General features: G+C 30.9%; 1 protein-coding gene across 1 annotated transcript in view; it reads right to left on the reverse strand.

The window, feature by feature from the left end:
• FSTL5 (follistatin like 5) overlaps positions 1-15,407 on the reverse strand; it is a 698,132-nt gene that overhangs the window by 126,562 nt on the left and 556,163 nt on the right. The window contains exon 9 of the mRNA XM_045798623.2: positions 2,913-3,074. Coding sequence (XP_045654579.2) covers positions 2,913-3,074 — 162 coding nt within the window. The remainder of the gene's footprint in view (positions 1-2,912; positions 3,075-15,407) is intronic.

Raw genomic sequence — 15,407 nt, forward strand, 5'->3', positions numbered from 1 at the left:
CATGAAATATGGCTTTCCCCAAAGAACACACTTTCTCTCAAGAACCACACATTTAACAACAAAGTTCTCTAGATTTTTTTGAAAGATCAAAGTCAATTAATTCCTTCTTCAAATGTGCTTTTCTCAATACTGTTGTGTGTGTTCTCCTAACCTATATGCTCCAACTGCCTTCCTCCTTCTCTACGTAATCTATCATTTCTAGATGTTCTCTACTCTATCGCCAGACCTAGCAATTCCCTCACCCGTTTATCACTCTGACACATATGCCTTACTAACCGACATATCTCTGCACTTAGTGTCTCTGCATCTAGTTTTCGGAGTACATTAAGAGACGACTGCATAAGCAAATTGACAAACTTTCAAATTCACGGTTTTCAGTTTGCAGGATGTTTGGTGCTACTTGGTTACGTTACCTGACCTTTACAGATACATGCCTTTCATTTCCTGCTCCGTTTTTATTTCAAATCTTTGCTCGGTTTGATGTTTCCCATCCTAATACTAACTACTCACCCTAAACAAGTGACCGTGTTTTAAAATCATGAAATGCATATATGTATTTAGCAAGTAAACCCAAATCATTTTGCAGTATATATGCTTATTAAATCATCACATTTATACCTTGAACTTACACAATTCTCTGTCACTTATATTTCGATCAAAGCTGGGAAAACAAATAAACTTCCTATTTCCATCTACATCTTCACATTTATTTACTTCTCAAAGGAAACTGTCTGTTTCCTTCCAAGGAAAATCTCCCTTCTTTTCTTTCTGATTTCTACAATTATTTGGTCATCTTTCCCCATCTCCATTATTTGCACATCTTTTTCTTTCCTAGTATTTCTTCAAAATGATGCATTGTCTAATGAGAAAAAAAATATCTTCATTAGTCCTAATCCTTTCCATCAACAGCAACTACCATTTCTTTGTTCTCCTTTCAAAATCTGGACAGATTTTTATACTTCCTTACCTCCTTCTCATTTCTAAACCCTCTGAAGACTGATGGCTATGAATACTGTTTTTTCTAAATGTCAAAAGGCCAACCTAATCACCTGACCCATGAATACATTTCAGTGACTTTCCTTGACCTTTCCATGCATTTGACATTGTTGAACTCTTTCTCATACTTCGCTTTCTTTTCTTCTGTAAGATCACCTTGTTCTCTTGCTTGTTTTAGTCTCCTCGTGTTATTTATCTTGATTTGTCTTTCAATTAAACATTTCTGCTTTTCTAGGATTTTACTTCCTCTCACTAACAAATCATCCCATCCATTGACATATTTAGTCCGTGCCTAGAATTGGACCTCACATATAAATGCTAACTAAGCATTTGTTTAATAAATGAATAATTAAGCAACTAGTATTTGGTAACATGTAATCATATAGAAATCATATAGAAAGCCACATGGAATTTCACACGCCTATACACCCAGAATTCTCTCTTAGGTTGTGCTCCCTACTCTCTTTTCATTTGTCACATTCTCTCGAAACTTGAGCTATTTTCTAATTTTTAAAAAATGATAATAGCTACCTTACAAGGGCCCCCACTCTTTCATTATTGAATCTGGAGTGTAACCAACCCCCCAAATGTGCCTTTCTGTATATTCCTTGAAGCAAAGATATAATATGCTCATCTAATATGGTTTACTGCTATTAAATGAGCAAGAGATGACAAAATCAGAAACTAATTAGAACTTTCTTCGCTTTAATTTCTGTTAATCAGATCAATCCTTTACTAAGATTATAGACACTAAAGATGTAATCAGTAGATGTAAACATGTAAATTTGTTGGGTTTACTTCTATTAATATAGAGATTTGTAGAATCTAGGTTTTAAAGGTCACAATTACTTTCATATGTCATTTTTGACTTGCAAAAATAAATTAGTAAATATTTCAAAAAGATGCATTTAAAAATGTATATTGAAACATTCACTGTGAAAATGGAATAAAAAGTGAAGCCTACGCTTATAAAAATAATGCAAAAATGAAAATACATTCACTTCTGGCATGAATTGAGGGAATTTAAAGCATGCAATAAAGACTATAATGTCATGCAACAGATAAACTCCAGTAAAATGACTTGTCATGTTCTATTCTTGATGGCGGAAATAAGATTTATACATTTTTAAACTTGGTAGTATAATCAACATATATGCAACTGCTTTTGCATTACTTAGATTATTTGACATTACAAAGATTTTTTTGTTTTTTACTTACCACATATAATAATTGATTAATTATATTTACATTTTAGACTATTCAAACTTAGAATATTTTATATATTATTTATTTATATATTACATATTTATATATTAAAATTCAATATATATATCTATATATTAAAATTCAATATATATAATATATATTAAAATTACATATTAAAATTCAATAATAACATTCATACTTTCCAACAATGTAAAAAACATATTTGGTGACATTTTTTCTTCTCTCTTCATTTGCAAAGTATGCTACAAAATATTCAGTGAAGAATTTCTATACTATTACACTCTTTATGATACATTTCTATACTATTTACACTCTTTGTGATACATTTTAATGACTTAAACATTAAATGGCCCCTTCAAAAATGTATTCTATGAAGAAATCCACCTATTCTGTTCAGCATATCTGTTATAATTCATAGGACAAGTATTTAAAAGATACATAATACTTTACTTATTGCCAAAATAATGACATAATTAATTATTATGACAAGATTATTTAAAACATTAAAAATACTAATGGACTCTATTTCAAATATAATGTCTTAAGAACAACTATATTTTTTTCATATGCATGACATCTTCTTGCCATCAACTAGCCCTTTTTTTCAAATCATGTAAACCTTGTTATAAATTTTAGTATAAAATTTCTACTTGGTCATGTAAGAGGAAGAAAATGCAAATAAAAAGCACCTTGAAGTGTGAGTTGTTTGGACAGCTTTGGTGTAATATCAATTCCATTCTTGAGCCAGCCAAGCTGGGGGTTTGGGATCCCCTCTGCATGGCACCTGAGACTTGCAGTTACCCCAGGTTCTCGAGCCTGACTCTCTGGATACACCCGGATTACTGGAGGGACTACAAGAAGAAATAGGGAAAAAATTGAATTAGTAAGCCATATTTTTTGATTTTCCAAAATTGCAATATGAGAAAATGGCTAATTATATATTTCTATAGATCTTAGTTTCCAAATATCATCATCTGCAAAAATGTGTCAGTTTTCCTTACATAAAGGTTTTTCTGAGTCTGTGCCAGGAAAACTACAAGCTGAGCCTGGGATATCCCGTTTTGGTAATAAAAAAAGTTTTCCAAGGATGATAGAAACATCAAAAGAAGCCAGCTTAAAGGGACTCTTATTTGCCAAATATGAGAAAATTTGAGCATTAAAATAATTAGCAATTATAAAGAAATAAAAGGAATTAAATAAGACTTAAAGAATTCAGTTATATAAATAAGTAAATGAATATATGAGAAAGAATGAAAATCTTTTCCTTACCATAGCATGTTTAAAAATTAGAATAACCATTATATTTACAGAAGCATCCAAAAAATAAAATATTTAGAAATAAATTTCACCAAGGAGTTGTAAGACTTTTTCACTGAACATTGCAAAATGAGTTGAAAGAATTTAAAGAAAAACTAAATAAATGAAAAGTCATGTGTTTATGAATTGAAATAATTAATTAGTAGGATAGTAAGAATTGGTAAGGATTGTTGTCAGTAAGATGACAATCCTCCAAAAAATTTGATCTATAGATACAATGTAATCCTTATCAAAACTTCAACTGCATTTTTCTTCTTTTTGCAGAAATGGAAGAGCTAATCCTCAGATGTGTATAGAATCACAAGGGACCTCCAAATAGCCAAAACAATCTTGAAAAAGAATAAAACTGAAGGTCTCATACCTCTCAATTTCCAAACATACTACAAAGTATGTGTATAGTATATATATAGTAATCAAAACAATGTGATACTGGCATAAGGAAAAAATTTAAATCTATGAAATAGAGTTGGGATTGCAGAAATAAACCTATTAATCTATGGTTGATTGACTTTCAACATAGATGCCAAGAAATAGTCTTTAAAGAATTGATGCTGAAACAACTGGATATTCATATACAAAAGAATGAACTTGAACTCCTACCTCACAACATATATAAAAATCAACTCAAAATTAATAGAAGGCCTAAATGTAGGAGTGAAAATAATAAAGCACTTAGAAGAAAACATAAAGGTAAATCTTCCTGACCTTGTCCTTTACTATGGTTTTTAGATATGACCCCAAAACACAAGCAACAAAAGAAAAGTCGATAAATTGACCTCATTAAAATTAAAATTTGGGGTGCATCAAAGGACGCTATCAAGAAAGTGTAACTACAGTTTACAGAGTAAAATTTTGCAAATTATAACTGCTAACATACTAGTATCCAGAATATACGATGAGCTGTTATAACCAGCAACAAAAGGCAAACCACTCCTACTGCATAGCAAAGGAAACTGTCAACATAATGAAAAGGAAACCTACAGAATGGGAGAAGCTATTTGTAAACCGGATGTCTGATAAGTGGTTAATATCTAAAATATATAATGAACTCATACACTTTAATCGAAAAAAGCAATTAAAAAGTGGCCAAATACCCAAATACACATTTTCCAAGAAAACTGCAACCTCAGAAAAGATCTAATACTTGGACCCCCTGGCTACGCTGTTCTCATATTCTTTAGTTGTTTCATTTCTCTACTTATTACTTCATATCTCCATTTTCCTATTATTATTTCACAAGATAATAAATGTTTGTTGTTTTAAGCCACTAAGTTTTAGGATAATTTGTTGTTTGCTAATGTATACAGTAAGTTTCTTGGTAGAACAGGTTTTGCCTTATTTAATTATTATATCCCCTTACCTCATTGAGTGACAAAAGTACTGTAGAGCATGAAGTGTTCCACAAAATGAGTATTGCAGATGTACTACACATATCTTTGATTCACGCTCACACTTTAGCATTTGTCATTTAGAACGACCATGAGAACATATGTACCCTGCATTTGCCTTAGTAAGACTATGACTTGGTAAATAAGGAGAAACACCCTGGCTCTCAGGGCAAGAATTTTCTGCTGGAACTATCTTAGCAAAAGACAATGGACAGAAATGTTCACCTGGACCATCTTGCTCTTTGGTTAACTAATATACTTTGAAATGCCTGATTTCTTTTACTTTCACCCAGTGGAATGCCTGTCAAAGATGCAAGGTCAATGACACAACTCTAGCCCACAACTCTTTAGCCTCACAACTCTAGCCCAAAGTTAGTTTCACCACTGTTCTTTCTAGTGACTGGAGAGCCATTGCATATACAGTTAGATTGACTAATGAATAAATGTCAGCCTTCTAGATTTACTAAAGTTATAAAAGCAATTCAAACCAAGGGACTAGTTGAAGCCTCAATCAGGACTACAGATATGTCTATTATCCTATTGGCCCCTTCATTTTGGCTATACACTAGAGATCTTAAACTAGACTCATATCAGCTCTAACATGGAGACAAAGGGAAGAAGTTGTTCTCAGAAATGCCCAGTAATCCTTTCAAATCGAAGCTGGGTCTTAACTGTGAATTGCCTTTAATAGCTTCTGGAATAGAAAAATAATAAACTTCCAAAGTTCTGACCACCAGATTTTTGCTGCATCCTTTCACCCTCTCCTAAATATATTTCAAAACAAACGCAGTACACACACTCCTCCACAACAACAATGGGAGTAAAACCACGCTCTGATTTCTTTAAACTTGATGACTACTTAAATGGTGTATTTTGAAATATCAAATATAGTCTCAAAAATAGTCTTCACAAAATTTCTGCGCATACTTTCTTGGTAACATAGAACACATATTTAGGCTTTTGGTATATATCTAAAATCACAGGGTATTTTTCATACCATTTTATTACATTGGAGGTTCAAGTAAATAACTTTTTAAAGAGATATGGTAATATATTTCCAGCAAAACCACATTACCATAAGATCTGGAGTAAAGAGACTTTTTTCAAATACTCAGACCTAATCTCTAGTCTCTTAACAACTCAGGAGTTAGGAGATGAGCTTTTTAAAAAGACTTCCATAGAGTGCCAAAATGGAAAACTACTCTCTCAATAAACATTTAATAGAAGAAAGTATATCTTGCCACAAAACTTACAGCCAAAGCAAAGACCAATGTTTCTTGCAACATGCTCTACAGTACTTTTGTCACTCAATTAGGTAAGGGGATATAATGATTAAATAAGGCAAGACCTCTTCTACCAAGAAACTTACTGTATTACTTTGGAATAACAAAAAATTAGATGACCTAAATATGTTGAAAATTAGCTTGAAACAAAGCACATCAATCAACTCAATGATAACAATAGATTCTACATCATGCATATTAAAAAATGTAGATATTATATGAGTTACCTATACTGTCACTGATACTCCCCAAAGGACAACTTTTCAAATAATATGTTTAATTTCTCCCTGCGTGTCTAGTTGTTTCTGCTTTATTGACACATTTGCATGTGAACTGGAAGGAACACAATGAATAATAATTTTGCCATATTGAACTTTTATACCCAAATAAATACTATCATATTTTGAAAAAATAATAGTACTCATATAATATGCTTAGTATATTGGTATCAAGTGATGATCTGGAAAATATCTCTTAACTTACATAAAATTGAAGGATAAGTGATTGGCATAACAACTACTTAACCTCAGTGACAAGCTACACATTTAAAAGTAGGTTATTTTTCCCGGGATACATATTCTGAAATATAAATGAGGATTGATGGCAGCCTGAATTAAAAAGTCAATAATCCTCCAGAGAACATTTCAAGCCATTTGTTACAGTCATTTTTAGTTAGGAAGTGCACTCTATGAACTTGTCTTTCCTTGCTGCTGGTATTGCATGAATAAAGGAACTGATGAAGACCATCAAAGAGTTTTCACGTTGGATTTAGAATCCAATCTGTGTGTGCTATCATGAAAATCTTTAAATAAGGCTCCCAATATTTTAAGCAAACGATAATATTTAAAAGTAAGTGTCTATACACTGAAAATTTCCTAATGATATTCAATGTCTCGCCAAAATTACTTATGGGAGTTCATTTGATATAATATTATCTAATAAAGTCAAATGATATGTTAAATAGTATAATATGTGCTTATATGTACATAAACATGTTAAGTAGTTGAGATTATTACATATTGTTGAATATCATTCTATAAAATATAACCAAATAAGTTTCTGTCACTTAAAATGGAAGAGTTACAAGAGGATGTAAATATGTGAATTTTATTCACGAATAAAATTTAAGAAACATATAAAATACGATCTATTTATTCTGAATTTTAAGATAACATAGAAATATTTATTGGGCAATGTCTGAGTGTAGCAAATTGTGCTAGATGACTTTCTCTCTCCATCTCTCAAGTGCTATGTTTTATACATTAACACTTGGAGTATTAAGTTCAGGATTTGAAATTAGCCAAATGAACACTGGAAAAAATGCATTCTTGGCCTAAATTGTCTTATCTGGTACCAATCATAAAATAAATGTTCCCATACACATAACTACTGGAATTTGACTACTTGGAATCTAAATATAAAATCTGAATTAGGTGTTTAGCAGTTATACATAAGGTATATTTGAAGTCCTTGAAAAATTATCTTTTAAAATGTAAAGGTCAAATAATTATTAGTGTATTTATAGTAATTTGGAGAGTCATTAATAATTCACCTCAAATGGATGCAACTTCTCAAGGAAACCGAACTACTTCTTTCCATAAGCCAGTTTAGATAAGTCTCATCATGTGACTATATTGAACTAATATAATAAAATTGTATTTAATTTATCTAATGGTTCTTAGAGCATAAAATATAAATAATTGGATACTGTAGATGGAGGACTACTTGTTCTAAGAATACATGCTTAAGGCTACTACTTTTTAATTAGTATAGAAACTCAAATGGAAATGGGATTCTGATACTAAATGTTAAGCTTAGATTCAAAAAAGTAGATCAGCTAGAGAAAACACAGTATGACTAGTCTAAGTATATTTTGCTAGGTCTTTCTTCCTGGAAACTTCCGGGTCTATATGGAATCAGTTGTGAAGCTCAGAACCATAAAGTATTGAATAATATTAATACATATAAAACTTAGTAAAGCTGGTGGATATATTCCTTAAAGATCTATAATAACTTCATCGTATTAAAATAAATCAGTGTTTTTCTCAACATTAGGAGTATCGAATAGAATCTAATCGTCTTTCTAATCTAGTATTAGAAACAATCTAATGAAAAAATAGATATCTACAATACTAAGCCCTGCTTTTCTCATCCTTTAACTTTCATTCTGTGCTCTTTCTTTAGAAATTGCTGCTCTGTTACAGAAAGTATAAAAACAGCATAACCTGGGTACTTTGGAAGCCTGATTTTCAAGTCAGGAAGCAGAGATCACTGACCCAACAGAGTGACTGCAATCTAACGGAAAACAAGAATGAATTTAAGGTGAATTGTCAGGTCACTGGTATGTAAACAACTAAACATTGGATTTTTTTTTTCTTTTTCTGGGTGCCATTATCTTGTATTCTTTTGAAGGATTCTATCACTGCTCTTCCACAAATTATTCACACAGCTGCAACTGTTAGAAAAGGTTCTAAGAAAGCTTGAGGGTAAGAATATAAATGTCTCTGAAGTAGTGCTGACTCACAGCAGCATCTGGATTGTTCTGTTTGTATTATGACTTCCTTTGTCATTAAAGCAACTTTCCTATGAAAAATTACAGACAGAGTTTAATAAATATTTTAAATGCTACTGAGCTTGTCCAATGCCTTTTGTCTCTGACATTATTAAAGCCATCAATTTCTCTTTAACTTTGTCCCAAAGCAGTCTTTTTATATTCATGACTTTCACACTGCCTCTTGTCAATATTACAAAACTCTCTGATCACATTATTGCAGTCTTCATAAAAATGTAGAGGATGCAACGAATGTTGGAGGCAAAATATAAATTAACAAGAATGGTCATAAACTTTTGTGATTTTCCCTATTTTTCCTGCAGTATTTTAACAAATCACAACTTTTTAAGCTGTTTTGAGAAGGACAGCAGTGTATCCTAGTTTAATGAACTTAGATCTATTCTACTAATCCTTAAAGTTAGTGGCCCTTTTAATCCCCAATTTTAAAAAATGTCAAAAGCCATCATTTAAAGAAATTCTCTCTGAAACAAAACTGTGCCAAAGCATTCAAGGTAATATTATAGAGTGGTGTTTTTCTAAATCTATGAAAAAAAGAACTAATGAAAAAAATAATTTAGTATCTGGCACACGATGGTTACTGTTCTTTTTCTTAGACTTTATTTACTTTCATTTAATATATATTTAATTTACACAAATTTTCAGGAGATCTCAAATTAACTATTTGAGGCAGGGAGTGTGCAGTAAATACATTAAGCAACCCCTCCCCATACACACCTGAAAATCTGAATGTATTTCTAACTCTTTATGTTCCAAGGGATAAAATATGTAATTTCACTAGTCAATACCAATTGATTAGTAAAAATGGACTTTTTAGAGATCCAGATTGGAAGTGGTCTAAACCCACGTACGGGTTCAATGGGATAGAAACACTATAATTGGTTAACCGTATCTACTGGGACTAGAGAAAGGGAAATGGAAGCAAGACACATTTTGCAAACTTGTTTAATGTTTAAGACGTAAATATAAACCCTATCTAAATACAATATAGAACTAGATTTATCCAAAACTGCCTCTAAAAAAAATACTAAACAGGTCAAGTGAATCTTCTAGGCTCTTCCTCAATCACATTTGTACCCCATTGGCCCTAAAACTAGTAAATGCATGCATACCCTGTAAAAAGGCAGTTTTTATGACAGGAGAGTAAGGAAAACAATTGCATCAGTTAGAGCTTAAAAAAATACAGAAAACATATGTCTTTCAATGTAATATTAAAATGTGTGGCAAAAAATTATAACTTTCCTTACAGCTATTATTCTAGCTAGACTTATCTTTTTCCACCATTTGTATAAGAAATGGAAGAACTTTCAAAACAGGTAAGACCATAAAATATAAAACACTTTGTATCAGGCAGGATTACTCAAGAGGTAGATCTTAGGTCACAACTTGGAGTTGAATGATTTGAGGAGACTTACTCCAACTCTTTCAGCACCTGTTTCTTCATTTGAAAAATAAATGTTATGATGAAACAATGTGATGGCCCTTTAAAATATAAAATGCCTTGCAGGTAGAGAGAAATGAATTTATGATAATATTGTTGATGCAAATGTTGGTGAAAATCTTTTTAATAGAGTGGATGATGATAATTACAAATATTGTATAATTTTCCTCAGGGATTTTTTTTTAATTGCAAATTACTTTATGTAGAAGGCAAAAAAAAAAAATCTGTAATCTGTAGGCTTAGAGGGCTAAATTCATCTATAGTTATGCCAGTGCTAACACACTGAAGATTATAAATATAATTTTCTAATTTCAGAATGAGCTTTTTCATAGGAATTATAAATGCAATCTACTGTGATAGAGATAGTCACGTAATTCTAAGCCATTATATTAATTTACTAAAAATGTAGATAGTTCATCTGAAAAAAGCACTCTTGAATAAAGCAGCAATAGCTTTGTTTTTGTTGTTGTTTGTTTGTTTGCTTTTATTTAAATTCAAGGTAGTTAACATATAGTGTATTATTAATTTGGGGGTAGAATTTAGTGATTCATCAGTTGCATATAACACCCAGTACTCATTCCAACAAGTGCCCTCCTTAATGCCTCCTTAGTGCTCAGTTATTCCACCCCACCAACCTACGTCCCCTCCAGCAACCCTGTTTGTTTCCTAGAGTTATGAGTCTCTTATGGTTTGTCTCCTTCTCTGTTTTTATCCTAGTTTATTTTCCTTCCTTTTCCTTATGTTCATCTGTTGTTTCTTAAATTCCATATATGAGTGAAAGCATGTGGTATTTGTCTTTCTCTGACTTATTTCACTTAGCATAATACCCTCCAGTTCCATCCATGTCACTGCAAATGGCAGTAAGCTTTGCTTTAAGCAAATATTATTTTATCTATATTTTAATCAAGAACCGTCAAAAGAAATCGTTGTTACAAAACTACAAACAAAACTGTAGCCTTAAAAACTATGCAAAAATCACTCTAAGTGTAATCCTTATTAAAGAGAAAATATACCACTATTTCTTATTAAAACAGTTACTTAAACTTTTCATTGTTAAACTTACTAGGATTTTTAAGATTTTTTATTTGTAAAAAAAAAAAAAAAAAAGGGCTTTCATGACATACATATAAACTTGCTAACTCTCCACAGAGGAGAACTATGTTATTTTAGACTTAACTGCATTTGATAACTTTTAGAATATCCTCTTACTTAATGAACAGTGACATGGATTTTTTCTCCCTGGTCAAAACCTAATAATTTCATCTTATACAGGCATTATCAGCATCTATTCCTGCTTCATCTAAATCCAGGAACCAAATGAAACCAGACCAATCAGAGTTGGAGGCCCATGTTCAGCAGGTAAACACCATAGTTAGAAACTTCTTAAGCTTTCTGAGTCTAGTTTTTTTCGGTCATAAAATTAGCATATTAGTAATAATTACCTCAAGGATTTTTGAAAGAAAGCGATCATGTATGTAGAAAAGCCATTTAAAATGTTGCAAAATAGCAATAACTCATTCATGTTGGCTCTGATTTGTTTCTCTTTAATTTCTTCCATTATTGATATCTTAATATACTGCATATTTATTATTAAAAACACATTATACAGAATAGACATATAAAATATTAATTGCTTTTCTCACCACAGATTTTTGAAATGACCAGTTTTAATCTCTCAATGTACTTTAAGTTTCACCTCTATCTTTACACAGCATACATGCACACATTTTTTTCTCAATATGAGCTTATTCTCTATATATTACTGTGGATTTTTTCCATTTTAGATATCTTAGACATGTTTGAGGACAATATATGTAAATGAGCTTATTGTTTTTAATAGATTAATAATTTTTGCAGTAAGGGTATATGATAATTTATTCATCAATTTTAATGATGACTCAGAACAATTTCACACTATTATACACAATTGTGCATAAAAATCATTCTTGTACCTACATACTACTGTTGCCTTCAATTTTTCAGATTAGCTGAATCAAAGAATTGTTACGTTGAAAGATACAGGCATTTAAAATTGAATGTTAGATTACTATGCTAGCATAGTAGAAAATCCCTTCTCCCAAAAACTAACCACTAACCATTATATGGGAGGGTCCATTTTCCACAAATTCACCTGAAATGGATATTATTAATCGTTTAAATTTGACAAAGAGTTCCTCATCTTAAATAAATCAAATTACACTGTTTGCTACTTGAAAATGTTTTCCTATACTCATTAGTCATTTTGATTCCTTCCAAGAATGGCCTGTTCATAGCTTTTACCCGTTTTTTTCTTGATAATATATAGGAATACTTATTCAACTAGAGAAATGTACAATAATCCTTTATCCCTTATTTGTGTTGTAAATGTTTTATCTGATGTAGTTTGAATAATTATAATAAAGAATATTTTTATTTGCAGTAGCCCATGAAACACCTCTTTTATTACTACTGGATTTCTTGTCTTGCTAAAGAAAAAATATAGACACACTGCTATCCTCAGTTAAATAAATATTTTCCACCAAATATTTTATCTACCTCATGAATCTGTACAATATTCTTTAGTTAGTGTAGATTCGAATTGTTTTACTATCCCTTACAACAAATTCATTCACACCAGTGTCCATTTTATCATTTTCCCCCATATTTATTCTTTTACTAGAAGAGGTGCCGGGGGGGAGAAGAAGTAGGGGGAGAAGAAAGAAAAAAGGAGACGTAGGGAGGAAGGAAAGAAGAAAGGAAAGAAACAGACAAAAGGAAGGAAAACAGATTCTTGGAGTTATGATTGAAACTTAATTAAAGAAGGTGTGCAATTATTTTAACATTTTTTAATATAGGATATCTCCCAATCTAAGAATATGGTAGATTATTCCCTTTATTTACATTACTTTTGAAGTCCTTTAGTTAGAATCTTAATTTTTTTCTACTAACTTTTTTTTTTGACATTTTCTGTTTATTGCTGTTAATGGAAAATGTCTTTATATCTATTCATAAGTAGTTAAGTCCCTATGAGCCCTAATTTTCTTTTAGTACAAAAGTTTTAGATTTTGATCTCCTGGGTTTCAGAGGTAAGCCATCATATCATCAGCATATATATAAAACATTGTCTATCTTGGAATATTTGCATGCAAAACAATTTGAATGATAGTGGAGATGGATAATTTAGATGGTAGTTCTGGAAAAAAATGATGATATCCCTGGCTTGTTAAGATGTTAAAGGAAACATCCATCTGACTAGTTGGCATTTTAAAAATGAGCATTGTAAGGTATAGGCTGATTCTTTTGATATCTAATTTAGTATATTATGGTATATTAATTTTATCAATTACATTTCAGCTACTTCATATATATTCAGTAATATATATATATTAAATGAATATATATGAGAAAAAATACATATATGACAGCACTAACACTACAGCCATCCATCTACCTATAATTCGAACACAATATGCGTATCTCAGATGTCCTCATGGAGTTATTACAGTATTCTTTACTTTCTCTTAGATTTTATTTAGTTAATCTGTCAAATTCTTTTTTAAAAGATTTACATTACATTACATTAAAATCCTCACTATCATTGTACCTTTATCAAAGAATCCTGCGATTTTTATATTTTGCTTGATGCAGTTTTAATGTATATGTTTGTCACATAAAAATTTTTGTCTCTTATATGTTCCTTTGTATGTTTTCACTGTGGGAAATATTTTTCTTTATTCTAGCCAATGGGTTTATCATAAATAAAACTTTAGCAAATACAGGTACATTATAATTGATTTCATTTAATTTATTTTTTTACACATGTATCGATCAATCACTTTATCATCAATAATGGTTTCATCGTTTCTTTTTAGGTGCTTTTTGCAACTATCATATAGCTGAAATTTTTTTACCCAAACACTCAATTTGAAGCAGAAGTTCAAACTACATGTATCAATTGTGATATACATGATATTTGTTTTAATTTTTCATTTAATTTTATACTTGTATTATACATTGTTGTTGTTTCACCTTTTTTTCTGACTTTTTCTTACCTGTACTGCACCGATAAAGTTCCTTTGTATTCCTTCTTCAATTCTCTTGTGAAATTCCCATCTTTAACTGTCATATGAAAATCTTATTTGTCAAGTTATATCTAAGAAATAACGGCTACTCCTAACTCAGGATGTAAGATCACCTCTATCTAAAATAGAGTGTTAGAATTTTTTTCTTTGCTTCTTTTTGCTCCTCACATCCACTCTCAAATCTGGAAAAAGTAAAACAGGGGCAGCAAAAACACTAACTCAAACACATGACGGAAGGAGAAATCCTATTATTTTTCTGGCCTATTTAAGAATTAGAATTTAGAGATCTACAAGTTGGCAAAGAAAGAAGCAGATATGTGACTATAGCAGAGATGGTCCAATTTGTACTTACAGAGATTTGTGTCATCCCTTCCTTTGCCTGCTACTTATAAGTTCATACCCATAGTTGGAGGCTTCTATTTTCTCTTTTGTTAGTGTTAATGTATTACCCTTCTGTCACGGCATTATCATTGACTCACATCTCCCACCTTATACAAAAATTAACTAAAAATGTATTTTAAACTGCAGAATATAAAACTATAAAGCTTTTAAGAAAATGCATCATAAAAATTCTTCACTACCTAGGAATCAGCAAAGAATTCTCAGATTTGACATTAAAAGCACTATTCATTAAAAAAAAAAAAGATGAATGGACCTCACTAAAATTTAAAATTTTTGCTCTAGAAAAAAAAAACCTGTGAAATGGATGAAAGGACAAGATACAGCTTGGGACAAAATATTTATAAACCAGATATACAACAAAATAATATCTAAAGAATTATCAAAACTCAAGAGTAAAAAACCAAGTAATTCAATTAGAAAATGGTTAAAGGACATAAGAGGACATTTTATTGGAGATGATATACAGATGGCAAGTAATCACATGAAAAGATGTTTGGTTTCATTAGCCATTACATAAATGCAAATTAGTATGACAATAAGATTTCACTGCACATATCAGAGTGACTGAAATAAAAACAGCGATAATGCCAAATGTTGGCTAGGATGCAATGAAACTGAATCACTCATACATTGCTAGTGATAATGTACAATGGTACAAGCACTGTCAGTTTCTAAAAGAAAAAAAAATCTAACCATGAAACTACCATATGACTTAGCAATTAA

Source organism: Ursus americanus, chromosome 13 (assembly GCF_024610735.1).
Source record: "Ursus americanus isolate L20-20 chromosome 13, mUrsAme1.1.p, whole genome shotgun sequence".
In the NCBI taxonomy this organism is placed as follows: Eukaryota; Metazoa; Chordata; class Mammalia; order Carnivora; family Ursidae; genus Ursus; species Ursus americanus.